The 27619-nt window shown below is 40.7% G+C and overlaps 1 protein-coding gene across 1 annotated transcript; it reads right to left on the reverse strand.

Moving 5' to 3' along the window:
* Positions 1–339: 339 nt before the first annotated feature.
* LSG1 (large 60S subunit nuclear export GTPase 1) lies at positions 340–26908 on the reverse strand. Its single transcript, XM_059920795.1, has 14 exons — positions 26751–26908; positions 23770–23896; positions 19807–19927; positions 19541–19627; positions 18964–19050; positions 13557–13617; positions 11752–11928; positions 7699–8097; positions 7169–7270; positions 6879–7022; positions 6312–6435; positions 3831–3910; positions 2307–2480; positions 340–813 (listed from the first exon to the last, which is right to left on the reverse strand). Exons 1-14 carry the CDS (start codon positions 26847–26849, stop codon positions 634–636), a joined length of 1962 nt encoding a protein of 653 aa, XP_059776778.1. The 5' UTR covers positions 26850–26908; the 3' UTR covers positions 340–633.
* Between the last annotated feature and the right edge of the window lie 711 nt (positions 26909–27619).

Raw genomic sequence — 27619 nt, forward strand, 5'->3', positions numbered from 1 at the left:
AGCTGCTTAGCTGCCTCTTTCCTCACTCGCTGTGGGTTTGGCTATAGAAAAACCCACGCTCCCCTCTGGGGAAGAGACTCACGGTGACTTTCAACAGAGGATTATGCTCTTCAAGGGCTTTTAAAAATCACCTGTGCTAGCCCCTATTCCAAGATCTGATATGCCTTCTGCCATATCAGGGGTGTGTGCTGGGTATGTGTGTGAGGTGGAGAATCACAAATCTCATAATGTGCTCAAAAATCCATCTAAAATCCCAGTATGTTTTAGCAGATTAAAATTGTTTAAATAATGTGAAATGTCCAAATTGCAGTGTAGCTATACGAACAAATAAAAAATCCATAAGTGGCAATTTAATTTTACTATCTCTTCAAGAAATTCCCAGTTTACAAATTACTATGCATTTGTATATATGTTTACACAAATAAACATACATCATTCGTTCCCTCATCTCAGATTCAGCCTCCTACAGGAGCAGGTTTCTGGGGCTCCAAGACGACCCTGTTAATTGGAGTTGGTGCTCTGAGGAGCCCCTCGGTCTTGATATCAGCTGTTGGGTGTGAATCACAAGGGCAGGGTCCACCCTATAGCACCACAGATGCACAGTGCAGATGCTACTTCTGTTGCAGCCCAAGTTCACGTATCCAGGTGCTTATAGAGTCTACGACTTTTCTCTTTTTTATTTCTGTTACCATGTTTTTTCCAGGGCTTCCCAGCCCCCGTCTCAGAGCTCACAGTAGCTGCCGTCACCAGGCCACTCCCAGGCTTGTAGCCCATCACAGCCTGGACTCCTTTGGTCAAAGCTCTCACATTTTCCTAGGAAATAAGAGAAAATATTATTGGTGATGTCAGCAGTCTCCTTTACAGGATATACACAGGATTGCTTATGGAGAACTCCAAGAGAGTGGACTTCCATCTCTCACTGGTCCTCTTTCTCTCCCCATTCCTTAAATAAGCTTCTCAGCGTTCTGTCTTCACTTCATTCTCTTTGTCCTCAACTTTGTTTAGTCCATGGCTTCAAACAACATCTATAACTAGACTCAATACCAGCTATTTTCTGGAAATCTCTATCTCGATATCAAACTTCAACCGGCCGCAACCCAAAGTTAGTTAGAAGCTGACTCTCCATTCTTTATTTCGGCTAGTGGTATAAGAATCTGCCCAGCCCTGAAGATGGCACACACTCTGTCTTCCTTATCTATCACATACAGCCAGGCCCTAAGTTCTGTGGATTCCACTCTCAAGAACTTTGTACATCTTTCCCCCTCTTCTCTATCCCCACTGCTCTAACCCAGGTGTTCATCAGCTTTCACTGGACCACTGCAAGACTCCTCAAATCCAGTGTGCACATTTCTATCAGAGTTCTCTATTCTGTATCTCTCTAGTCCTGTCCTCACAGATCTCTGATGGCCGCCTGTGGCCTGGGGAATCAAGTTCATATTCCCTCACATGGCACACAAGGCCACCTACAACATGGGCTCTTTACTGAAAAAATCCACTCTCACAACTTTTTGCCTTTGTTCATGCTACTCCTTCTGCCTGGAAATCTGGCCCTCACCGCTTCTTCCAACTGACACATTTTTATTTGTTCCTCAAATTCCAGCTTAAATATCACTTCCTTTCTGTAGTTTAGCAAGGATGTGAAGAAATTAGAACCCTCACACATTGCTGGTGGGGATGTAAAATGGTCCAGCCACTTCTGGAAAGTTTGGCAGTACCTCAACTGTTAAACTTAGAGTTCCCACATGACCCAGCAATCCCACTCCTAATGTATATACCCGAGAGAAATGAAATATATGTCCACACAAACACTTGCACATGAATGTTCATAGCAGCATTATTCATAACAGACAAAAAGTGGAAACAACCCAAATGTCCAACAACTGATAAATGGATAAACAAAATGTGGTCCATCCATTCAATGGAATATTATTTGGCAATAAAAAGGAATATAGTACTGATACATGGGTGAACCTTGAAGCCATTAGGCTAAAGAAGCCAGTCACAAAGGACCACAGAGCATATGATTTCATTTACATGAAACATCCAGAATAGACAAATCTTTATATAGAGAAAGTAGATTAGTGGTTGGCAGGGGCTGGGGCAGAGGGGAGTGGAGAGTGAATGCTAATGGGTACAGGGTTTCTTTTTGGAGTGAGTGGTGATGGTTACATAACTGCAAATATCCTATAACCTACTGAACCGTATATTTTAAAAGCGTGAATTTTATGGTATGCGAATGTTATTTCAATAAAGCTGTTATACAAAATGTACTGGATCAGAAGTTAAAGAAAAACTTTAAAACTTACCTGATGGAAAAAAGTTTTGTCCACTACATTTTCAATCTGATTTGCTTTTTTATTTCTGCGCGGCTGCATTTTGATTTCCCCACCATTCGCTTTTTTCTCTAGGAGTCGCTGGTGTTGATACTGAAAGGTCACAGGATCTCTTCCAGGAGGAGGATGACAGTACAGGAGTTTACCCTGCAAAGACAACATGCATGGTAACTGCACATCCTCAGGGCCATCTGTGTGAGCGTCCACAGGGGAGGCCTCTCCACCGTGCACACTCTGATGGAACTTTCGGCCTTTTGACAGCTGAGCTGAGTTTTGGTCACTGCAACTGGAGAGTCCCAACTTACACCCTGATGATGATCCTTAGTGTTCTAGAGGCCTACCTCTTCCCACAGCTCCCACACAAGAATGAAATCTTCCCTGTGCCCCCTTTGACCTTGTTTACCGTACTCTTCAGTACATGTATATGATTATACTTAGGAGAATATTTTCCAAAACCAAAGCCAGGACGTAGTGGGACAGTGTGGCTGTACTAATGGGGACACTGGGCCTGCTGCTGCTGTCCACTGGGTGCCAAGTTTCCTCTTTCCACCATAAACACTCTAAAAACTGTGGTTGTTTTTACCTCATCTCCCCCACCCTCCATAGTTTTACAAATGGTAGATGAATAAATAATTCATCTATACAAATATTCTATTAACTGTTTTCCTCCTGAATTTTAAAAAAAGAGAATATGGCTGCCTTCTTTTATTTCTATGCTCCAAGCTCCGCTGATGGTGTATTGAGAAGAGGAGGGAATAAAGTGAAATCCTCACAACCAATTAAGCCCCTGGAATGCTTTTTTGTAGAAAGAAGTAGCTTAATAAATAAAAACTACTGGGGCTAATTATGTGCCAGGCGCTGAGCTTAGTGGTGTGTGTGTGTGTGTGTGTGTGTGTGTGTGTGTCTCCACACACATACACTGTTCTCATTTATTTCCCATAGTAATCTCATGAGATAGGTACTATTAATTCCTATTTTACTGATGAAGAAAACCCAAAACTTAGCATGTCCTCACTTGTAATAGGAGAATAATACTTGCACAGACTTACATATTTTTAATGAGATGACAAACGTAAAACATTTAGAACTATTCCTAGCAGGCCTAGCTTTGAATAAATGTTAGCTATGATTATTATTGTTACTGGACAAGTGTTGGAAGACAGGTATATAAACAGCTACACTACAAGGAATATTGTGATATAGCTGCAGTAGAAACACCCAAGGGCTGGAGGAGATGGAAAAACTGGAGACATAAATTTATCACCTTCACTGCGAAGAGGTATTCAGAGATCTTCATCTCTTTCATATTATGTCAATCACTTCTATGATTTATATGATGTTAGCTCTCCTGGATCAAGAATATAATTCCAGTTATGTCACAATATCAATGAGAAGATATCTCCTTTATAACCCAGCTGGTTGCCATTACTCTAAACATACGCTGTGGAGAAAGAAGACCTACTTATTCCAGAGGAACAAGAAGCAGGGTTCACTTACATTGACATAATCCTTCAGGATGTAGCGTGCAGATCGAGGTTGGTCTGGCTGTCCATGTGCTGTCATGAATCCTCGCATACCTGTGAGGAGAAATGAATTTTGCAAAACCTAAGTTAGAAAACATCACAACAAAGACAACTGAGGTGATGGAAATCTAGCCTTTTCTGTTATTACACTGTGCATTCTTATTTAACTTAAAAAAAAAAACAAATCAATTAATAATGTAGAAAATATTTTGGTTAGCATTACAAAAACATCTGATAATCCAGAATAGACTATATTGTTACATCTGATCTTCTGACAACCACCTAGCAACATGCTGTGACACATTCAATCTCTCTCTACTCCAGTCATTTCTTCTATCTCTCTGATTTTAATTATTGATTCAAGGAGGCTACTTGTACAATGCTATGTCGTCAATATTATTAGCAAAATCCAAAGCAATAGAGCAAGTTTTCTTATTTAATGATATGTCTACACCTTTTTCAGTTTCCCAAACATACAACGAAGATTCCTTTAATACTAACTCAATTAGAAGGGAGTAGCCGAGCACAGTGGGCAAAAACACAAGCTTTGGCTGACAGGTTCAAAACTCAGTTCCCTCCCATACTAGCTGTATGTTGGCTCCTTCAGTTTAGAAGAAAGTATCAATGGTTAGAACCGTACACAAAAATACATTTAGGAAAACGGGAAAAAAACCCCTAAGATTTAAAAAAAAAAAAAAAAAAAAAGGATTACAGTAAAATAGTTTTTCCCAAGTAAAACACTGAACCCAACAAAACTAAGAAGGAAAAACATTGCTGGGCTTCCCTGGTGGCGCAGTGGTTAAGAATCCACCTGCCAATGCAGGGTACATGGGTTTGAGCCCTGGTCCCAGAAGATCCCACACGCCGCGGAGCAACTAAGCCCATGCGCTACAACTACTGAGCCTGTGCTCTAGAGCCCATGAGCCACAACTACTGAGCCTGTGCGCTGCAACTACTGAAGACCGTGCACCTAGAGCCCGTGCTCCACAAGAGAAGCCACTGCAACGAGAAGCCCGCGCACCACAACGAAGAGTAGCCCCCGCTCGCCTCAACCAGAGAAAAGCCTGCGCGCAGCAGCAAAGACCCAATGCAGCCAAAAAAACCCCCCTAAGAAACAAAAAAAACATTGTTTATTAAAGTCATTAACTTCTACAGGGCTAAAGAAACCATAAATAAAAACTGGGAAAAACATCTGCAGCACAGGTAACAAAGAACTCCTACAAATCATTACGACAAAAACAAATGATGCATAGAAAAAAGTGATTCTCAGAAGACAAAATGGCTAACAAATATATGGAGAGATGTTGAATTTCACTAATACATTAAGAATGTTTAATCATCTGTTTTTATAAACTGGTTTTGCCCTCACTCTCTTTGATTTCATCAGAGAGAATCAGATGAAAAATCTTAAAAGACTCACATTCCTTTCAGTTTTATCTGGAAATCAAACCAGATGCAAAGTTTAGTACAAAGTCTACCTTTCCCATCTTTCAGGTTAGCACACTGGAGAGGTCTAGATTAGGAAATCTGGGTTCTCACTGAGGCTATGCCTCTGACCAGACACCACCTTGGGCAAGTCATTTCATGCTCTGATTTCAGATTATTTGTCTTATGAAAAGGGGGATGAGAGGTGGGGGAATCTTTAAGGCCCCTTCTTGTCCTATGATTTTGTGACTATAGCAGTCTTGTAACAAGTGCTTAGTATTCATCCTCTTTAAAGTCGCTCAACTAAAGTAAATTCAAGCTCTGATTTTAACCATATAACTGTGGTTTATATCAAATCACCTTTCTCTGCCAGTAAATACGCAAATAACCTGAACTCCTTCCCGGCTGGGGGCAATTCCTTACAAGGCAAGCCACACACGCATGGAAATTTTTTTAACACCGCTTTTTCTTTAGGTAGATACGCGTCTTTCCAGATTACCTTTAAAGTTTGTGTTTAAGGTAAATAAATCACAATGAACTGGAGAAATGACAAAGATAATTCCCATGCAGAAAAACAAAAAGCCAACATAGCCTTAGATCAGAAGCCCTGTGTCTACACTTGGGTCCTAGGCCTCCTATAGGAAAGGGCCTGAGAGAGCCTGAGAAGATGTGTCTCCCAGGCACTTGATTTCTATGATGAAGACCTGGGGAAGAGGCAAAGGATACAGAGCATCTCCTTCTCTAACTCTAGGATACAGAGCATCTCCTTCTCTAACTCTAAAAAGCACTTAACACTGAAGTAAAATACCACTCAGGCAGTGGCCGGCTCTCCCTCCTTTACTGCTGGACCAAGTCAGCTACCTGGAGGCCACTTGGTGGGCAAGACCAACAGGACAACAAAAATATCAAGCCTGAAAGATGACATGACAAATGCTAAGGAAAAATTCTGAACTTGTACCTTTGCAGAGTATTTCTCTTAGTAGCTATACTGTTATTTTTTGTTCATGTTTTAAAATAAATCACAACTCACATCCATAAGCCGTCAACAGTTCTTCTGATGTTGGAGGTCGCTGGGGATCTTCATCTTCTCTAGGTTTTATGATGTCAATGCCGTACGTAGCTTCTAAAACACGTCTTGGAATATTCTGGCAAACGTAAGATTGTCAAGGAATCCGTTTCTTTGAACTGACCCCCTCCTCCTCCCCATGGTGTCTTCTAAGAACATGGTATTTCAGCACATCTGTGACAAAAAAACTTTTCACCTCTCCAAAGTAGTACGATTACTCGTTAATTTAAAAGACTTTTCTCCCCTCTTTTAAACAAAGCCTTATGCACAATGATCACTTCCAAATGTATCCTTTAAAAATATTAAAATATGATCTCTGAAACAGACCTTAAAGATGACACATTTTTATGTAAATACACTATAGATTTGTGAGATGACCCTAATTCAGACATAAAGCACCGAGTCTTTGTTTCTAATCCTTACAACTATGTAAGGAGTGATTAGTTTTTCCTCCCCTGTCTATTACCCAGACTTTTCTTAAGCCCTAATATACACATAACAACCAGAATTTTGGCACAGCACAAAGGATATTAGTGATATAGGTGGGAGGTGATCTCTCATCTGGTCAATCGGGAGGATTCCACTGCAAATCATCTCGGCTTTGGTAGAGACAAAGGATGGCATCACCAGGCCTGGGCAGTCACATAAGCAGAGGCCAGGTTCCACATAGAGAGTCTGAAAGACAAGTAAGAGGTTTATGCTGGGCATACAGCACTGGAAGGGAAAGGAGAGCAGCACACGAGTGGCAAAGAACTCCAGAAAACACCCAGAGGGAGGAACTGGCGGAGAAGGAAATACAGAGGCCGATGCTGCAGAAATACCTGAAAATGCTTGGTGTGACCGGGCGTGGCAGACACAGACACCTTCTTGTTGCCCATGATGGTGTTGATTGTCGAACTCTTCCCAACGTTTGGGTAGCCCACCTAGAAGGGTGTCAGAAGGAATGTTTACAGTATAAGTTGGCAAGGATCACAGGATGCCGAAAGCCTGCCCTATCTAAAAAGCCTATCTAAAGGTAAGAACGTTGGACTGTAAGTCTGAAGACAGCCCTGAAAGCTCTCATTCTAGTATCTCTTGGAAGTGACGTGACAGGTAGGGATGAACTGGGAGACTGTAGAAGATAATTAATATGAACAGTGGTGTAACCAGTATAAGCCTTGAAAAAGTTCATTCTTTGAGTTGGGTTTTGCCTGTCACCCAGCCTGCTCCCAGGATGCCCTTGGGCAACAAGAGGGCATCAATGTTCCCTATGATGCCAGGGCCTGACTGATCTCTGAGGTTCCAGTGTAGCTACCAAAGGATGGGGAATACAGACCCTCACGGAACAATTTTATGACATATTTCATCTTACCAGTCCAACAGTAAGTTGTCCACTCTTCACCTTCTTTCCAGAGTGTAGCTGCTTAAAGATCTCCAGTAATTCCTGCTTTGATACCAGGTGGCTAAAGTTGCGTATTTGCCTCTTCTGTGGGGTTTTCCTTCCTTGAGCCTCAGAATCCACAATGCAGCTTTCCTGCCAATCCTGGCCACAGGCCTCCTCGTCAGGGCTGCTGCCCTCTTCTGAACACGTCTGCCAATCCTCCTCCTCCTCCTCCCGACAGTCCTCATACTCGCTGTCATCTTCATCACTCCTGGCAACTTCATTAAGTGAAAGATGTTCAGTCTCTTCGTGTAGAATTCCAGCTTCGTCACAGCTGGAGTTTTCAAACTCAGCTGTGATGGCTTCTCCACTGTCTCCGTTTACTTCTTCCTGATGAAATAACAGAAACCACAAAAGTTCAGAAGTGTGTAACAACTGCACTCTTCACTCTGGTGAACAACATTCAGAGTTGGTTATCTAAGATGAGCAGAGGACAAGGAAAGTTATGAAGGAGAAAGAAAAAGGTGAATAGAGGGAGAAGATAGCATGAGGATATAACCAAACTATCAACAGTGGTGTCCTCTGGAGTGGTGGACCTTCACTTTACACATTTTTGTATTATTTGAACTCTGTACAAAAAACATGTATTACTTTTCTAATAGATAACTCTTTTACCTATTAAAAGAAAGCAAGGGTTTAGAAAAACCTGTATCAAGCTGAACTCCTTGGCAGTACATTTTTTTTGCAATGGGCTGTAGAATAAAACAAAGCATTTCTCATGAACGATAAAACATTTAACATTCTCTTCTCTGCACAAAGCAAGAAGGGTATAATTTGTAATGTGAGCTTCACTGTATATTTGCATTTTCAAAGACAGTGGTTTGCATAGTTAAGCAAACTGCTATTCTTTTATAACTGCCTTTAATAAATCATAGCACCATGGAGCATAGGTCTGTGTGTGTGAAGTATGAGAGCAATAAAACTCAACTCTACGTATGGAAATTATTCACCAACCAACGATTTCCTTTGGAAAGAGAAAGGTAAAAATCATTTACGATTCATGGGTGTGTTAATCCTTCTGAATTCCTATGGATAACAAAGCAGAAATATGGCAATTTATAGTATTACCAATCAGTGTCAACAAGGGAGAACTGATTCAGATTTAGAAGTGATGGAAACCTATCATTTACAAATAATCTAGCATTACAATGAGTAGCCGCCACAGGAGAGGGCATGATGGACTCAGTTAAACAGGCATCCCACATTTTAGGGAAGGAGATACTAAAAAAAAATGTCAGGGAAAAAAGGTATGATTTCATTGTCATTCCTGGCAACTCAAAAAGAAATATGGAATTGGAAGCAATTTCTATGATAAATGAGCAATAAATGTAAAGAAGTCACTGTGTGCTCTTCTGCAGAACACAAGAATGTAAACTGAACATGAATGTGTATCAGGAAAACTAAGGCTAGAAGCAGTTTTGGTTCAGGAAAAATGATAAAGGCAACAAAAGGACTTTGCAGTAGTTACATCAAAAATAGAAAGAAAGAAGGGAAAAGTCAGTCTTTTGGGGGAACACAGTGCAATTTAAGAGATGGCCAAGAGAAAACCAAAGTACTCAATTCAAAAAAATGTCCTATTTTTTTAAAATAAGAAAGGTTAAGCAACCATAGAGAAAGAACCAAACTTCAGATAGGTGAGAAAACAGCAAGTATCTATTTTTAATAAGTTCATGTTTGATACTCAAATGACAGATGTGATTAGATATATCACAATGGTAGCTGGTTACTTGACTTGGAAAACCATGAATAACAGATTTCAGAAGACCTGGGAGGAATAAATAGGGTTCAACTTTTAAAAAGGAAGAAAGAATATCTTCCATAAATCATGCACTGTTAATCCAGAGTCTGACAGGGAAACAATTCCTCAAGTTAGGAAATTCCTCCAAACAGTTCCTCCCCTGACAGCAACGGGAGGCAACAAGGGTTCCCTGAGAACAGATGGTGCAAACAAATCCCACTTCCCTTTGCAATCTACTCCTTGGTTGATAGGTCAGGGAATACCACAGATGTAAAAGATGAAATGAATAAAACACATAAAGTACTCAGAATAGTAGTGCCTGGCTAAGAATAAGTTTTCTATGGGTTAGTTTTTATTAACAGTAATAACAGAATAACTATTGTTATAGCCTTTCAAATACATCTGTATGCATCACACTAAAACGCTTGGTACTGAGCGCTTCTTAAGTCCACAAAAGGTCACAGAGCTCTATCCTTGGCTCCGGTCTACTCAACAGCGTTATCAATGACCAGAAAGAATATATAGAAGGGCCAATACAAAATCTGCAGATGATTCAAAGCTGGAAGAAGAGGAAAGCAAATGACACACGCAAAATGATTCTACCTTGTTCCCAAATCACTAATATCTAAGAGGAACAGCATGATCCTAAGCTGAGCTAAAACCACAATGAATACCTTTTGCCACATGTAAAGATAGGATGAGATCTGCTTAGTAAGTCTTGTCTTTTAAATATTTGAGGGATGTGGTTTTTCACAGGTTCAATGGGCCAAGAGCATAAGCTCCTTTGAAAGGGGGTGAATTAACAAAAACTCTGAATTACTGGGAGTATCCTGATCACAAGAAATAAGAGGACATGTCCTGGGCAAACCACACCTGGAATACTGTACTCAACCAGCTGCCACCCATTTTAGGTGTCTGACACAGGCAGGCAGGCGCTCAGGGTGAGGAGTGCTCCGGAGGTCATGTCTATAAGGAGCAGGAAAGCAGACAATGTATCTTCTGCAGAAGAGAGAACAGAGGCAGAGAGGAAGAGGCCTCAGAGCAAAGGTAGGGAAGCTGACTTAGCTTCACTGGACTGAAGAACTTTCTAACCTTGGAGATAAAAAGGAATGAGACACCTGGTGTCTGCCATTTAAAGTAGTCACAGAGACAGCATGCGACTGCCAGGGAGGTGGAGGGAAGAACTCCTTCACAGAGTTAGAGCTCGCTAACTTGTGAGCTCACCAAGGGAGGGTGCTGTATTCATAGCACCCAGCTCAGCACACTAACCAGTCAGCAAATAGTTGATAAATAGAGGTGAGAGGAAAGGAGGTGGATAGGAAAAGATATGACTTTAAGTCTCTTCCAGCTCTAAGATTCTATTACTAATTTCTTTTCATAGTTGGTTATCATTAATTTTTACTAGAAAATAACTCCTAAACTGTTTCTGTAAAAAGTGGATTAAAAGATACAGAAAATAACATGGTATATCTTAATTTAGGACTACTTCATTTCTTTGTTTTCAAAACAAAGTCAAAAGAGAGTCTAATCAAGTCCAGAGAAGTTACTACATTCAGTTGTATCTGACTTTTTGTTCTGACTTCTCTTAAAAGCAATTACAGGGCTTCCCTGGTGGCACAGTGGTTGAGAATCTGCCTGCCAATGCAGGGAACACGGGTTCGAGCCCTGGTCTGGGAAGATCCCACATGCCTCGGAGCAACTAGGCCCGTGAGCCACAACTACTGAGCCTGTGCGTCTGGAGCTTGTGCTCCGCAACAAGAGAGGCCGCGACAGTGAGAGGCCGCGCACTGTGATGAAGAGTGGCCCCCGCTCGCCGCAACTAGAGAAAGCCCACGCACAGAAATGAAAACCCAACACAGTCAAAAATAAATAAATAAATAAAATTAAAAAAAAAAAAAAAAAGAAACAATTCTTTAAAAAAAAAAAAAAAAAGCAATTACATACAAGGTCAGTATGAAACTTCCTATACAATTTTCTGCCTCAAATTTAAAAAAATTAAAAATTATAGCTACTACCAGTGTGCATCATAGACCCCTGGGATAGCAGACTATTTAAAAACCAGAGAAAGCAACCTTGTGACTCACTTTTCTATAGATCACCCGACTATCACAGCACTTAGGGAAAAAAGAAACAAAACCCCACACATCAACAATAAAAAAAAAAAAAAAAAAAAAAACCAGAGCACACTTAACAGAAGCCAAAATCCTCCTCCTTGAAACCCAACCTGAAAAAGTCTCCCAGGTTACCTTAGAGTCACCAATCAGTTGAATGGCTTCAGACAAAGCCGACCAGAAAATGACTTTCACATTTTCCTTTTCGAAGAACTCGGCCCAGGCACTCCGCTGCTCGGTAGTCAGCAAGTCAGCCTTATTTATCAGAATAACATTCTCCTTGTTGTCATCAATTGCTTTCACATAACATTCCTATGCAAGATAAAGATATTTAGATATTTCTCCAAAAGGGGAAAAATTAGGCTAATTATACTGAAGGTCCCCAGCTATGAAAAGTTTTTACTGCCCCCAGTTTTTTTTTGTTTTTTTTTTTTTAACAGTGGTGGTCAAGGACTATGTTTACACAACTTGCTTTACCCCAAGTCTGTCCCGCATCCTATTAGTTCCAGGTTGCATTTATCAAGTGCTGGCTTGTTCCCAGCACAGATCTGTGAAGGGATGAAACAGAGTTACTGTAGGTAAGGAAGCTTTTTTTTTTTTTTTTAAATTTATTTATTTATTTCATTTATGGCTGTGTTGGGTCTTCGTTTCTGTGCGAGCGCTTTCTCTAGTTGCGGCAAGCAGGGGCCACTCTTCATCGCGGTGCGCGGGCCTCTCACTATCGCGGCCTCTCTTGTTGTGGAGCACAGGCTCCAGACGCGCAGGCTCAGTAATTGTGGCTCATGGGCCCAGCTGCTCCGCGGCATGTGGGATCTTCCCAGACCAGGGCTCGAACCCATGTCCCCTGCATCGGCAGGCAGACTCTCAACCACTGCGTCACCAGGGAAGCCCTGCCCCCAGTTTTAAATCATTCCTAATTTAAAGATTTTTAATCATGATACATTCTATGGATCCTTTCAGAAAGCTCTGAAAAGAAGTTAGGTCATCTATACTTAGAAAAAATAACTCTTCACATAAGAAACTGGGAAGGGTAAAAAGAAATGCTTTCCTGCCCAGTTTAAGTATAACACGTTCTTATTTCTTTAAATTATACAGTTCCTCTCTTTAATAATCCTGAATTATTTCTTTTAAGCAAAGTTAAAGAACTGTATAACTAGATTTGTAAGCCAGCAGGGACTATCTTCAAGCCAAGTGATGATAGCTAATAATAATCTTACCTATTAATATAAAAAACTATTTTTGAAGTCTAAAAGGAAAACAAGACCCAGTGATTAAATTAATTCCCAAGCACAGCTCTCCATTAGGAAATACACCAGAAGTATGAAAGCTGAATTAATAAGAGCTTCCCCATTAAGATTGTTATTCACCAGTGGATTTTAAAATAATCAGTACTATTCCTACTCTGGTCCTCAAACAAAAATAGGAATACTTCATGTGTGTTCAGTGTCTTATTAATTGAAAGCCTGTATCACTATTTCTTGTGATCCTCACACCTTAATGATTACCCCCTGTGGTGTTTTACACACTTACTTCATTTGTAAAATACCACAGGAGGTAATAACTACGGTGTGAGAAGAGAAAGCTTAGTGGGATGGGTAAGTGAAGGGACTAGGCATACGCTAAAGTAAGCAAAATGCTATTTCAACTAGAGTCTCTTAAAAAATGAGAAACACTGGCAAATGCCTATTAACAAAGTGGCTTCTAAAAGTAGAAAGTTCAAGTGTTTGTGCCTTGCTGCAGATGGAAACAACTGTTTGAAGAAAACACCTGTCTAAACAGTCCCAAAATGCAAGCTCCTGACCTTGGGAGGAGCAGGAGGCCAGATTAAACAAAGCTAGAGGAGGGTGCAAAGGCCTGCCTAGGGTCACTGCTATCGGTGATGCTGTCCTCCCACTGCTGCCCAAGGACTTAAAGTTTGAATCATGTCACATTTTACTTACCAAATCCTCACACCTAAATAGGAGTGGATTTCGAGCATCTACTATCTGGACCACGATATCACTGAAAAACAATTGTGAGATACACCTATCACTGTGAAGTGAAAGGAAATAGTAGCAAACACTTTCCACATATTAAGCACTGATATATTTACCTTTTTAAGGTACAATTATCCCCAGTTTATATGCGAAGAGACTGAAGTTTAGAACAGCTAAGTGGCTTGTTCAAGGTCACCAGCTACTAAGTGAGGGAGCTGGAATGAGAACGCAAGCACTCTGGATCAGAGCTTGTAGTCTCTGATGATGTTTCATTGTTAAAACTTTTACCTGTATCTTCTAGTAAACTCTCCTGGAGAGATCAAAGAGTATTCCAAAGACTTCAATCCAAGGTGAGGTCTACTGTACACTCAGTGCCTAGTTTACACTTGTGTTAAGTAAGGCCTCAAAAACCCCTAACATGGGCTTCCCTGGTGGCGCAGTGGTTAAGAATCTGCCTGCCAATGCAGGCGACATGAGTTCGAGCCCTGGGCCGGGAAGATCCCACATGCCACGGAGCAACTGAGCCTGTGCGTCACAAGTACTGAGCCCGTGAGCCTAGAGCCCGTGCTCTGCAACAAGAGAAGCCACCGCAATGAGAAGCCCGCATGCAGCAACGAAGACCCAACGCAACCAAAAATAAAAAATAAATAAATTTATTAAAAAAATAATAATAAAATAAATAAATAAAAAATTAAAAAAAAAACCCCTAATATATCACCTGCTCACAGCTGCCACCATCAAAGCCTATATCTTATTTAAACCTAGGGCTGATAAGTGTACATGTAGCAAATCATCATCCACCAGTTCCAAGAATGTGTTTAAATGGCAAAAATACAAAACATTAAAATATCAACTTAAGTTGCCATAATGAAGCAGGAATGATGAGTCCAATGCCTTCCATCACAGGTAAGATGATGTAGCAATATGAAAACTTTCTGCGGCTGACAGCAAGCCCCTCGAATCCCTCACAAATGTAGTGGGGACGACAGCAGCTGAGCACTGTAAGAATAAACACTGCACTTCTCGGGCAGAATCCTCCCTCCCTTCAGACCCTGTGGCTAGGAAAGCTGCTTTAAGGGCCAGCTGTGACCGCCACTGGAAGGAAACAAGCTGTGGATGTGCTACCACCTTCCACCAGTCTTCTCCAAATCCGTATCTGGTCAGCTTTTCCTGAGGTAACTCCTATGTGACTGAAGAAAATGTATTAAATCAAGGTTACCATTTAGGGCAGAGCTTTCGACAAAGTGCATTCTCCTTCAGAATAGTTAAATTTCCAGCATGATCTTGTGAGTCAAAGAAACTCACAGACCTGCTAATTTATGACAAATTGCTTTTAAGTTCTCTAGTTAAGTGGGTCCTAGTATTTCCTTCTTTAAGGTAATATCTACCACTTTCCAACTGTGAGGATTTAACAGTAAATGTAAAAATGACTGCAAAAAATGGACAAAGCCTAATGAACTAAAATTACAAGGTCCACACACATTATGTTTACCTACCAAACAGGTAGAAAGAATAACCAGCTTAGACACACCAGTAAGAAAAGAAGAAAAGTTTAAGGCAGCTTGCTTCGTGTGCTGAATTAGGATGCCTAGCAAAGTGCCTGCTATGTACCAGGAAGGGTTGATGCAATGGAAGCGCCTTGTCTTACTGGAATACAGCGTTCTGCCCTCTGTGCCTTGGCAGTTTCCGCCATTTCAATGACATATTATACATCAAATCTTTTCTGATAACTACTCTTGAAATTAAAGAGGCAGATGGCGTAGCTAGCCTGCTACCAAACAGGAGACATCTGCTGTACAGAACATATCAATAAATATTTCCTATTAAAAGACACAGCAGTAGTCACTTTATTGATGTTTCTATGTGACTCAGATCCACTTCTGTGTGATATAAACTATATTCCCCGGGTCAGAAACATGTTCTCTCTTATAAAAACAGAGAAATATCACAAAAAAGTAAAAGAGCAAGTAATGCTGTAATCCACTAGAAGCTAGAAGTTTCAATGGTACAGGCTCACTCTGGGGAAACAAATTGCTTATTTAGGGGCATGAAAAGCAAGGGAAGGGCCTTGCTGTTAAACCTGGAAGAACACATATGGCTACCTCTGTTCCCTCTCAAAGCCTGCAAAACATGAAAGCAAAGACTGGAACTCATCAGGACAAACAGAAAGAAAGAACAGCAACTAAGAAATGTCAGCCCAACGAGAAGTGAGCCTGTTCATGCCCCAGAGCTCCGAGAAAGCTCAGGATTAGAAGCAACACGTCTAGCTTGCATGGCGAGGGTGAGGTATAGGACTGAAATCACTCTCAGCAGGGAGCAATTAGGTCCACGCCCCTGTTCCATTCAGCCAGGCAGCCGCGCGCCACCCCACAGCCCCTGTGGAGAAAATGAACCCATGGAGAAAATGAACCTGACAGGCTCCTGAACTGGGACCTCAAGCACAGGAGAAGGTGGGAAAGAGGTGCTGTACTGAAGAGAGGAGGATTAAACATAAGTCTACACCCCAAATGATGGAAATGCCCAGCTCCCTTGTATTACACCACCACCTTTAGCCCTGTTCCTGGCAGGAGACAGTCCTCCTCTTTAAGAAACTGACTGATCCTAGGGAAAACACCCATAGATATTGACATCTTGGCATATTCCAAAAAAATAAAATTGATCCCTGCTCAGTTACTGTACAGTGAAGTTCACCAGTGGGCAAACTCCACCCAAACAAAAGTCCTGTCAATCAGCTTTGTAATGCTTTGTTCTGAAATATGAACAGACAACAAACATCACTTGACATCGGAGGAAGGCCTCTTATGTAAAAGTCAGAAACCAGAATAAGTAGGAAAAAAAAAAGGAATGCAGAGGGAAGACAGACAATAAAGGAAGTAGGAGAAAATCTACAATTAAATAGTAAACTATAAGCCTGCAAATGGGGGCATTCCCTCAAGGGTGAGGTTTCAATATTTCACATTGTTACCATTTATCTTTGGAAATAAGAAAACAGACATTTTCAGCAGTACATACCCCAAATGTTAATGAGGCCCTGAAGGAGAGATTAGCTCACTCTGCTCCCTGGGAGAACCATACTGGGTCTTCCCAAGCCCCATTCAAGCCTGCATGGAGCCCGCGATCAGGAGCAAGCTTCCCCTTTCTTCAGGCTTAGAGATTTGCCTTGCTACTCTGACCTCCTCACATCCCAGGCCAACAGCCCTCTCTGCCCCTGAGGGAGCAAGATGAGGGGGGGAGGTATATAAGTGACTTAAAAAAAAAGAGAGATGTAATTCACATATCATAAGATCCATCTTTTAAAGTGTACAGTTCAGTGGTTTTTAGTATATTCACAAAGTGGTGCAACCATCCACCACTATCTAATTCCAGATCATTTTCATCACTCTAAAAGGAAATGTAAATAACTTCTACAAATTTAATCCAAGTCCTTTTTCTTAGTAATGGTGCTAAATGTGCTAATATTCTTTCCCGAGAATCCCAGTTAAAGCACCCTATTTCCTAATGTTCTTATTGGGTATATTTTATGGACTAAACAAACAAACAAACAAACCAACAAACCCACATCCTAAGGGCTCCTTGTTAAAAGCATCATTTCAAATATAAGGTTCATTTATGATCTCCAAAATTTACAAGCAGCTCATGCAGCTCAATATCAAAAAAACAAACAACCCAATCCAAAAATGGGCAGAAGACCTAAATAGACATTTCTCCAAAGAAGATATACAGATTGCCAGCAAACACATGAAAAGAATGCTCAACATCATTAATCATTAGAGAAATGCAAATCAAAACTACAATGAGATATCATCTCACACCAGTCAGAATGGCCATCATCAAAAAATCTACAAACAATAAATGCTGGAGAGGGTGTGGAGAAAAGGGCACCCTCTTGCACTGTTGGTGGGAATGTAAATTGATACAGCCGCTATGGAGAACAGTATGGAGGTTCCTTAAAAAACTAAAAATAGAACTACCATACAACCCAGCAATCCCACTACTGGGCATATACCCTGAGAAAACCATAATTCAAAAAGAGTCATGTACCACAATGTTCATTGCAGCTCTATTTACAATAGCCAGGCCATGGAAGCAACCTAAGTGTCCATCGACAGATGAATAGATAAAGAAGATGTGGCACATATATACAATGGAATATTACTCAGCCATAAAAAGAAATGAAATGGAGGTATTTGTAATGAGGTGGATGGAGTTAGAGTATGTCATACAGAGTGAAGTAAGTCAGAAAGGGAAAAACAAATACCGTATGCTAACACATATATATGGAATCTAAAAACAAACAAACAAACAAAACATGGTCATGAAGAACCTAGGGGCACGGGAATAAAGACGCAGACCTACTAGAGAATGGACTTGAGGATACGGGGAGGGGGAAGGGTAAGCTGGGACAAAGTGAGAGAGTGGCATGGACATATATACACTACCAAACGTAAAACAGATAGCTAGTGGGAAGCAGCCGCATAGCACAGGGAGATCAGCTTGGTGCCTTGTGACCATCTAGAGGGGTGGGATAGGGAGTGTGGGAGGGAGGGAGACGCAAGAGGGAAGAGATCTGGGGATATATGTATATGTATAACTGATTCACTTTGTTATAAAGCAGAAACTAACACACCATTGTAAAGCAATTATACTCCAATAAAGATGTTAAAAAAAAAAAGGTTCATTTATGGAATCCTTATAAATAATTCATACACTCTTTGACAAAAATAAAAACCTTTTAGCTATCAGGATATGGAAAAGACTTAAAAAATCTCCCAGTCTCAACTTATCAAAGGCATTCTCTTGTTTTCAAAGCCCAATTAAAACAAATCACTCCTTAATTTCTCCCAAAACTACTAACTGCTCCTTCCTCTGCTCTGACTCAGCCCACTACCCTCTCTCTAATACAATAGGAATCACACTCCAGTTTGTATTTTACTAATACCTTAGTGCAACGATTGCGTTTCATCCAACTGTATGACCCTGGTGCTTGGCCCTTTTCTTGGCCTCCCCCATTAACATATTTGCTCTTTGCAAGCAGACACCTACCCCTCTCCCAGCCATATTTTCCATATCACCGGGAGGAACTCATATACATTTGCTGAAAAACTACAGGTGCTTCAGAACTTATCTTACAGAAGATAGTCACCATTCTTGCAAGTTTATCAATGTGTTTATCTAATAACAAAAACCCCTTATATTTAAAAAGAAATATAGCATCATACTTTCAGGTTTTATAATAATTCTCAGTAGCCCTGTGCATAACTTGATCCTGTCCCCTCAGCCCCTCCCTGGGCTCACAAACATATATAACTTCCCAATCTAATATACCGCCACCACCACATACTCCTTACACAAAAAGAAAACGGTAACCTACCTTCTTTCAATCACCCTCCAGAGCTGGCGCCAAAAATCCAAATTTCTTTCAAATGGAGTCAATATCAGGTCTTGTTCCTCTTCCAACCTGGTTTTAGAATGAGAAGTTTAACACCCAAATTCACTGCATTAAAAAAATAAGTACACAAGTATTAACTGTCAAGTGATTTTTATATACTTTCTGCTGAATCAATATGCAAATCAAATGCAAATTTTATACTTAAGCTTTTTAAGCCCTGAAAGTTTATTTAACACACGAAGTGACATTTCTCCCAGACATCTCTTCCTGGAAGAATGCTCCAGAGAGCAGTGATCAACTCCAGGGTGACTAATGGCTAGAGAAGGGTATGAAAAGGAGAAAAGGCCAGGAATGGAGCAATCAACTCACCATCTTTGTGCAAGGACACATGTGCACAAAGCAATGCGGTTTGCACACACACCAATTTGCACTTATAAGATGAAATCTACCATTTCCCTTTTAAAAGAACAAAGCCTTCAAAATGCAAATAGCAATGCAAGCACACTAAAATGCCTAACTCAGAATTTCAAGGCAAATCTTCCTGTAGGCTAACACTCACCGGACAAGTTGACGTCTCCATTCTAGAAAGTTATCTTTCTCTGCCTGTTTGAGTTCTTCTGGGCTAGTTTTTTGGTCCCACTTTGGTCTGCAACAATCATAAAGGAAAAAAAAATTCCACATGAGTTACCAAAATAATATAGGAGATTGGGATTTAATAATAGCAGCTGAGAAAAGAAAGCAGAAAAACGTGAACACCAAATAAAAAATTTTATATTTAGTGGCCTTGTTATGCCTTTTAATGTCCTATATTTTTATTCAACTCACCTCCTTGGGATACACAAGAACTGTTTGTTTTCTTCATGGAGTTTCTTAATTCTCTGGTTCTCCTCAAAAGACAGTAGTCCAGTTCTAGCCTCAGGAGGCACAAATTTAATATTAAGCTTCTCTGTTTGTAGGAAAAAAAAAGTACTGTTATTTAAGAGGAAGTATAGAGAGTGAATGTTGGTCATTACTTAGAAAACTAAAAATATGAGCACCTAAAACAGAATTTAAGCTTTCTTGATTTAGATAGATTCCCCTAGCCTTGAATTAATTATAATTTCTAAAGGAAGTTTTCTAGCCACCCCCCAAGAAAGAATACAAGAACAGATCTTTACTAAAACTTTCAAAAGATCAACCACTTTTTCAAGTACTGATTTTATAAAACTCCACATGCTAAATGCATTTCATGGAAACAGAAGCAATAAGAGTGGGAAGGGATTGTAAACATTCATTACAACCAATCTCCTCATTTTACATGTGGAGAATAATTGTAAGCCAATGGGAGTGAGGGGGGAAGCAAAGATTCAGCAAGGAGACTCACTCCAGTTAGAACTGGTAAATTACTACACAGCTATAATTTATATGAAATATTTATGAACATCCACAATTAAGCTATATAAGAGTTCAAAGGAATAAAAAAACATCCAGTCTATGTATGAACCAGAGACCTCTGCTCTAGGGCTCTATCCCCCTCAAGTTGCTCCAGGCCCCTCTACTGTACCACACATGGCCACCTAGTCTCCTGGGCAGGTGACTCCACTGAGATAAGCACCTGAGAAGCCAGCTAAGCTTCTTACCAAAATGCCAAGGGGAGGTCCTATCCAAGGATAACAGGACATCTTCAGCAATGTTCCTCTTAACCTTTAAGCAAAGACTGCAATCTGCTACCCTCATTGGACCACCAATACTGCACGGTCCAGTCACCTAGAGCAGCAGTCCCCAGCCTTTCTGGCACCAGGGACCAGTTTCATGGAAGACAATTTTTCCATGGACTGGCGGGGGGTGGGGTGGGGTGGGATGGTTCAGGAGGTAATGCGAACGGTGGTTCAGGCGCTAATGCGAGCCATGGGGAGCCGCAGATGAAGCTTAGCTCGCTCGCCCACCGCTCACCTCCTGCTGTGCGGCCCAGTTCCTAACAGGTCGCGGACTGGTACCTAGGTTGGGGACCCCTGACCTAGAGTACAGCCAATTCAGTCACCATTCTCATTCATGTCATCTTCAACCTACAGTCAGAATACACATCCCTTTAGCCCCATACTGGATAATTCTTTCACATTATTTCTTCCTTCCAATGGTGATCTCCCACCCAGTGTTCCCACTTTGCTTGGGTCAACCTCTGTAAATGTCTCCAGCCCCTTGATTCTTTCCTCTTCTCCCAGTGTACCACCCAGCTTGCAGCTTCACTTCTTTCCCTCTTTGGCTAAAACCACATGGTCCATCCATTCCACCACTCTCTGACCAAACATCAAATTCCTTAGCCCACTGCACCGAGCCAACTATCCATTCTCGTTCTCATTCAGCAATGATGCTGAGTTCTGCTGGAGGTAATCACACAATAATGCAGCCACCTGTCTCTGAACTGTTTTTACTACCAACACTTCTGACACCGAATGTGTGGGTTTTCCCACACCAACAACCAGTTCTCCAACTCTCCAGACACCAACTGGGTGTCCTACAGTTCAATTCTATTCTGACACTAACTATTAAGTGACTTCCCCACTTCAGATGCCAAATCTCTGAACGTATTTTTATGGAGGCCCCATAGATTAAATCACTGGTCACTGGTGATTAACTCAATCTCCAGGACGTCTCCGCTCCCCAGTGGTTGAGGGAGGAGTTTCTGAAAGTCCCAACCCTCAAATCCCAGGGTTGCTTCCTGTGGCAATCAGCCCCCACAAAGAAGTTACCTAGGGGCCCACCGGTCACCTCATTAGCATAAACTCTAGTAAGGCTGCAAGGGGCTTATTATGAACAACAAAAGACACTCCTCTCACCCTTACCACTCAAGAAATTACAAGGGTTTTAGAAGCTCTTGTATCAAGGAACCAGAGATGAAGACCAAATATAAATGTATTTCTTATTATATCATAATATCACATCTTCCTCTTACTTGCTGAACATAAGAAGTGAGTACGGCCTGTGCCATCTTTTAAAAGTTAAGAGTTCCCAGTGAACGCTTAGCATTTCTCATTGTTTTGCTCTCCTTTGCAAGGTCAGGGATCCATGTGAGAACCGGCTTAAAAACCATGGACTTAACCTGATTCAAAATGCACTATGTACACACACACACACGTACAATTTTGCCTGCAATCTGAGGGGTTCACAGACAGCTGAAACTTTTAGCCTCCAGGTTAAGTCCCTGTCCCTGTGTGTCCAGGAGACAAGTGCTGTCTGAAGGCCACAGAGAGTTGAGACAAAATTCTATCACTTCTACATTATTAAGGAAAAAGGGGAAAAGGCATGAAATTAATTTCAATGAGGAATTCTTGCCGATTTTTGAAAGGCTTATGGAAACTTCATTATGTAGGTATGACTGCTCAGGTCATTGGTCATTAGTGGTTAACTTAATCTCCAGCTCCTCTCCTCTCCCCAGTGGGGCTAAAAATTCCAACCTTCTAATTATCCTTACACTGCTCACAAGACCAACCCCCACCCTGAAGCTATTTAGGGGTCTTCATTAACATGCAGAAAGACACTCCTCACTCTTCACTTACTCCACCCCCTCCATAAAGTCTGGTTTATTCTAGCCCACTAAAAATCTTGTTCCTGTTCTTTTGTCCATTCTTCTACTACTACTATTTCAGTTCTGGCCTGATTCTCTTGCTGGACTAAAGCAATAGTTTCCTAACTAGTCTTTCTTCCTCAAAATCCATCAGTGATCTTTCAAAAAATGTTTCCTACTTGCTTACATCCCTCTAAAGACTCCTTTAAAGCCCTTATTCTCTCCTGGCCCTGGCCCTCCTCCCTCGTGTTTGTGCATCACATCCTGTCCCCATGTACTTTAAGCACCAACAGGGCGAAGCTCCTAACCGTTTTCTGAACAAAGTAGACTGCTGCTCAGATCTTAGTTTCAAGTGCTCTGCCTGCCTGTGTATAATGTCCTGTGTCATCTCACCTGTCCTGCTAACATCTACTCATCATTTAAGACTCAGCCCCAGGGTAAAGCTTGCCCTGACTGGCCCGTTTTCCTTCAGACAGAAAAGAACACCAACTCCATCTTTTATGACCCCATTCTCTGCTACAGACTTCTTTTATAGCACCTTAGACAAAATTTCGCAGAAACAACATTTGTCTTAGTCAACACCATACTTTCAGGAGCCAGTACAATACCTGAGAGTAGCTGGGGCTCAATAAAAGCATTTTGAACAAATGAATGAATTTGCTAAACAACATAATAACACTTATAATAAGAGAAGAGCAATAGAAATGGTAGTTTATAATGCTGTCTCTGTGCCAGGTAGTTTTCTAAGTGCTTAGAAAAAACAAAAACAAAAACAAAAAAAGGGAAAGCAGTGACTAAAACAAATTACATGCATGGAAAAATTCACTATTATGTGTTAACAAGTGCTTCAAAATACAATTCAAATTGCCTATGTTACAGCAGCAGGCCCAGGATTTTGCTTCTAACAATGGTATCAGAAAACATTTTCTGGAAAATGTTGGTATTGTCACTGTAATGTTGACTGGTCTCTTTCCTTATGAGAGACTGAGGTTCTTGAATTTGATATGATGATGGATAAGCTGAAGTGTTTTTAAGAGCTTAATTTGAAAAGTAGTGTGGCACATTCTGTACCTCCCAGTTGAGTTCACCTGGACCTTCCCACACTGCTTCTGGGATATCTGCCTTTGGATTAAAGACAGCTCCTTTATGAGTTTGGTAGGATCGGCAAAACACTTCCAAGTAGACTTATTTGTATATAGTCAGCAAAGACACAAATGTGCTGTAGGCACTCAGCAACAACTTACCAGCTACAAACTCTGTTCCTGCAAGTTCCGCAGTGACAAGGAAGTCATCCAGGGAGCTCTGTTCAGTCACGGACTGAAGATTAAGACGACCCCAATCATAGCCATCATTGAGTTCACTTGTGTGCAACTATGAATAAAACACAAGGTGGTAATACAGCTGCTCTCTTCTGCTCTTAACAGCCAAACTAACTCCCAAGTAACTATTCTATGGTCTTGAGGGTGGTATCAGCCCCTTTAGAGTCAATACTAATAAGAGTTAACATTTATTTATTTTTTTTTTTATTTTTATTTTTTTCACACACACACACACTGTATTTTATTTTTACAAGAGATAAATCGACTGACACCAAGCATTGTACATGGATGACCACAACAAAAGCAACAATGATTGCAATTACCAAACATGAAACACACTCATACTATGTCATAGTATTGACATTCAGTCCAGTAATCCTCCACTGTAACAGCTCCTTTACTTTGCAGTGAAAATTGATTTGTATATTCTTTGCCTCTGAGTCCTTGTGGAATTTTTTTTTTTTTTTTTAAATTCAGACAGAAAGTCACAAAAATTATACTCATCCTCATCAGTTCACTCAGTCCCATGTAATTAATTTTTTTTTTTCATCTTGATCTTTTGTTAGCACTTTTATGAGTTCATCAGTTTTTCATTAGAGTTCTGAAAATGCTTATTCATTCAGTTCAGCAGTACAGTCCGTTACCAGAAACCTGTACTTGTCAGAGTCTTTTCCATGTATTTCTTGAAGATGAAACCCTTTTATAGGAACATATTTGCAAAATCATCAGAGTACACCCAGAACTGTCTGTAAATGACCAAAGACTTAAAAATGACCACGGTTAAAGATTTGATGACAGTTCATAATAATGCAGTTGACAAGAAAATTAGTTATTTCTGAGATATACATTTTAAAGTAATAAATAGGATTATTACTTATAACATTATACCAGAACATATAAGATTTTTAGAAATTTCATGTAATGTCTGAAACATTTATATTAACATATTTCCATACATATTTCCATACAAGTACAAATATAAGATTTTTAGAAATTTCATGTAATGTCTGAAACATTTATATTAACATATTTCCATACATATTTCCATACAAATACAAATATGATTTTTAGAAATTTCATGTAATGTCTGAAACATTTATATTAACATATTTCCATACATATTTCCATACAAATACAAATATAAGATTTTTAGAAATTTCATGTAATGTCTGAAACATTTATATTAACATGTTTCCATACAAATAACCCAATGAAAGTTTAGTATTAGTTGTTTTGTTTGTTTTTTTATACTGCAGGTTCTTATTAGGCATCAGTTTTATACACATCAGTGTATACATGTCAATCCCAATCGCCCAATTCAGCACACCACCATCCCCACCCCACCGCAGTTTTCCCCCCTTGGTGTCCATATGTCCATTAAGAGTTAACATTTAAATTAGCACTTTCTTACCTCATGATAGTTACTCTCCATTTATTTTCTCATTTTATTTTCAAAATCTTTTAAGATAAATTTTATTGTATCTCTGCTTTACTGATGAGGAAACAGGATTAAATTAGATAAAATAACTTACCTATAGTGGCAAGCTAATACGTGGTAGAGGTAAGAACCTGAACCCATATACCATATACTCTGGTCCTGGCAGCCACTGTTAGTCACATTTTTTTGATGGAGACCCACACTAAGAAATACATTTCACATAGTGACCCAAATGCTGTGAGAAACTTAGTGATACAACCGTGTACCATTCAGTATAGTAAAATGGAAACAAAGGAATCCTGAAACAAAGTTACTTTATTACATGCCACACAGACTGGTATTTTCCTGAATTCTATTCTGTAGGGTGAAAAACCTGGCTAGTTGCGAGCTACTGAACTGATTTCCAGACACAACCCATAGTTTGATAAGATAAACACCATCCTAAGCTCTACACTCTGTACAGGTGCAAGTAAGTGAAAAAATTGAAGGTTAAAAGGCTAGGTGGTTTGCCCAAGGCCACAGAATCAGCAAAAATCAGCATAAGGATTAGAATCCAGTTCTTCAGAATTCATAATCGAATCTTCCCACTGCTTCCTAATGGGTACATTAACAACAAGTTGCTTCAAAATCAATTAAAATTACTCGTAATCTAATGTCCAGAGTAACTCTGACCTGATGAATATTGATGAGCTCTGTATGCTGTTTATTCTGCAGATTACACAGATGGAAGTTAGATGGCGTGAAGTGCACATGGATAATTAGAGACACCTTTGACTTTGCACAGATTCTTACAGAGAACTTCGTGAGTTCTCAAATACATGAGGGAATGAATGTCAAAATGACAAACACAAGTCAAACTACTTCATCCGCTTTTCAAGGATCCTAAAAACGATGGTCGTTCCCAGGCCCAGGGAACTATTAGGCCCGCCAAACTTTGCAGATAAGTTGTTCAGCTTTGAGTGAAACCACTAGGAAATAAAAAGGGTGAAGCAGGAATTTGAGTTATTTTGTATTTCTGGTACCAACCAGCGGCTACTGGAGGGTCAATTCTTTGAACAAATGAATACAAAAAAATAGTTTTTATGTCTTTCCTGTGCAGAAACTTGCAAACGCTTCCAGGGCTTACAGGGCAAAGACCAAACTTTCATCCTGGCATTCAAGATCTCACTGCAACCTCATCACCACCACCTCCACCTCTGGGCCCTGTGCCTTGCTAGAAGGAGGGCCTGTTTATCTGCCTGGGAGGCTCTAAGGGACTTGAACATTTGCGCATTATGGTATCCGTGGGGAGTTGGGGGGGGGGGTCCCAAACCGACCCCCGCGGTTAACGGAGGACGACTGTATTCATCCTTAGAAACCCTATTTTGGCATCATTTCCTCTGGAAAATTTCACTGTGACCTCTGACCCCAAGCTTCACAGCTTTCAGACTCATAACTAGACAGACTGGGAAAGATGACAATGTCTTACCCAGGAGTCGGTGGGACGATGGCTACGGCTCCGCTGAACTTGCTGGCGGATAAGAGCCCGGCCAAGGGTCCCAGCCTCCGGCGCTCTCCTCCGACCCATAGCTGCCCCGTCGGCGCACGAATCTTCCTTGCCGGACCCGCTCCTGTTTTTTGGACAGTTAGACGATAGATCTCCGGAAGTGACGTAAGAGCTAGCCCAAGTAGTTAAGGCCCGAAGTTGAAGGGAAACACAATAACTGTTTCAAATCGCCACTTATATATCTCATATTTGCCACTATGATGGAAAATAAATGTAAAGTGGTCTGAGGACTTAATTTTCAATGTATATTCCTAGGAATATCTCAAATTTTGATAAGTTGATTAAATTAAAAGAATGGTACCTTCCAAACTTGTGCATCGGTCTTTAGCCTCCGGTGTAGAACTAGGAGACTTGGAAAACGTGGCCGTTCATATTCGGGATACTAGCCCCGCCTCCCTGCTACTTTCGTCAGAAGGAGGCGGAGGCCCGGGTGAAGGGTGTTCCTGCAGCGCTAGGTGGCGTTGCTTCCTGGCGCTAGTTTTCGGCCGGTGTTCTAAGGTGTGTCCTCGCCGCTGTCACGCCCGGCAACTAAACAGCTTTTTGTATACTTGGTCTTCCGGAGCTGTGAATTGGTGAGAAGAGTCTCAGCCTGGATGGCAGTTCGGAATGGAAAGAGCTTGGCAAGTTTGCAAGGAAAGCCAAATGGATCTGACTTAAATGCTTTTTTTTTTTCAAATAATTTTTTAAAAAGCGTTTAAAAGTTCCACCTAGAATTGTATTTAAATTTTCCTATAAATTAAAATAAAGTGAAAAACAGTGACCCCGCTCCACTCTTTGCGGCCTGGATTTTG

The sequence above is a fragment of the Balaenoptera ricei genome, chromosome 4, assembly GCF_028023285.1.
Source record: "Balaenoptera ricei isolate mBalRic1 chromosome 4, mBalRic1.hap2, whole genome shotgun sequence".
NCBI lineage: Eukaryota > Metazoa > Chordata > Mammalia > Artiodactyla > Balaenopteridae > Balaenoptera > Balaenoptera ricei.

Coding starts and splice junctions, on each gene's coding strand:
- LSG1 (XM_059920795.1), bottom strand. CDS start 26,849: ATGGGTCGGAGGAGAGCGCCGGAGGCTGGGACCCTTGGCCGGGCTCTT. Junction 13,618..18,963: donor TGGAGGGTGATTGAAAGAAG/GTAGGTTACCGT, acceptor ATTGTTTTTCAG/TGATATCGTGGTCCAGATAG. Junction 7,023..7,168: donor GTCACACCAAGCATTTTCAG/GTATTTCTGCAG, acceptor CTTGTCTTTCAG/ACTCTCTATGTGGAACCTGG.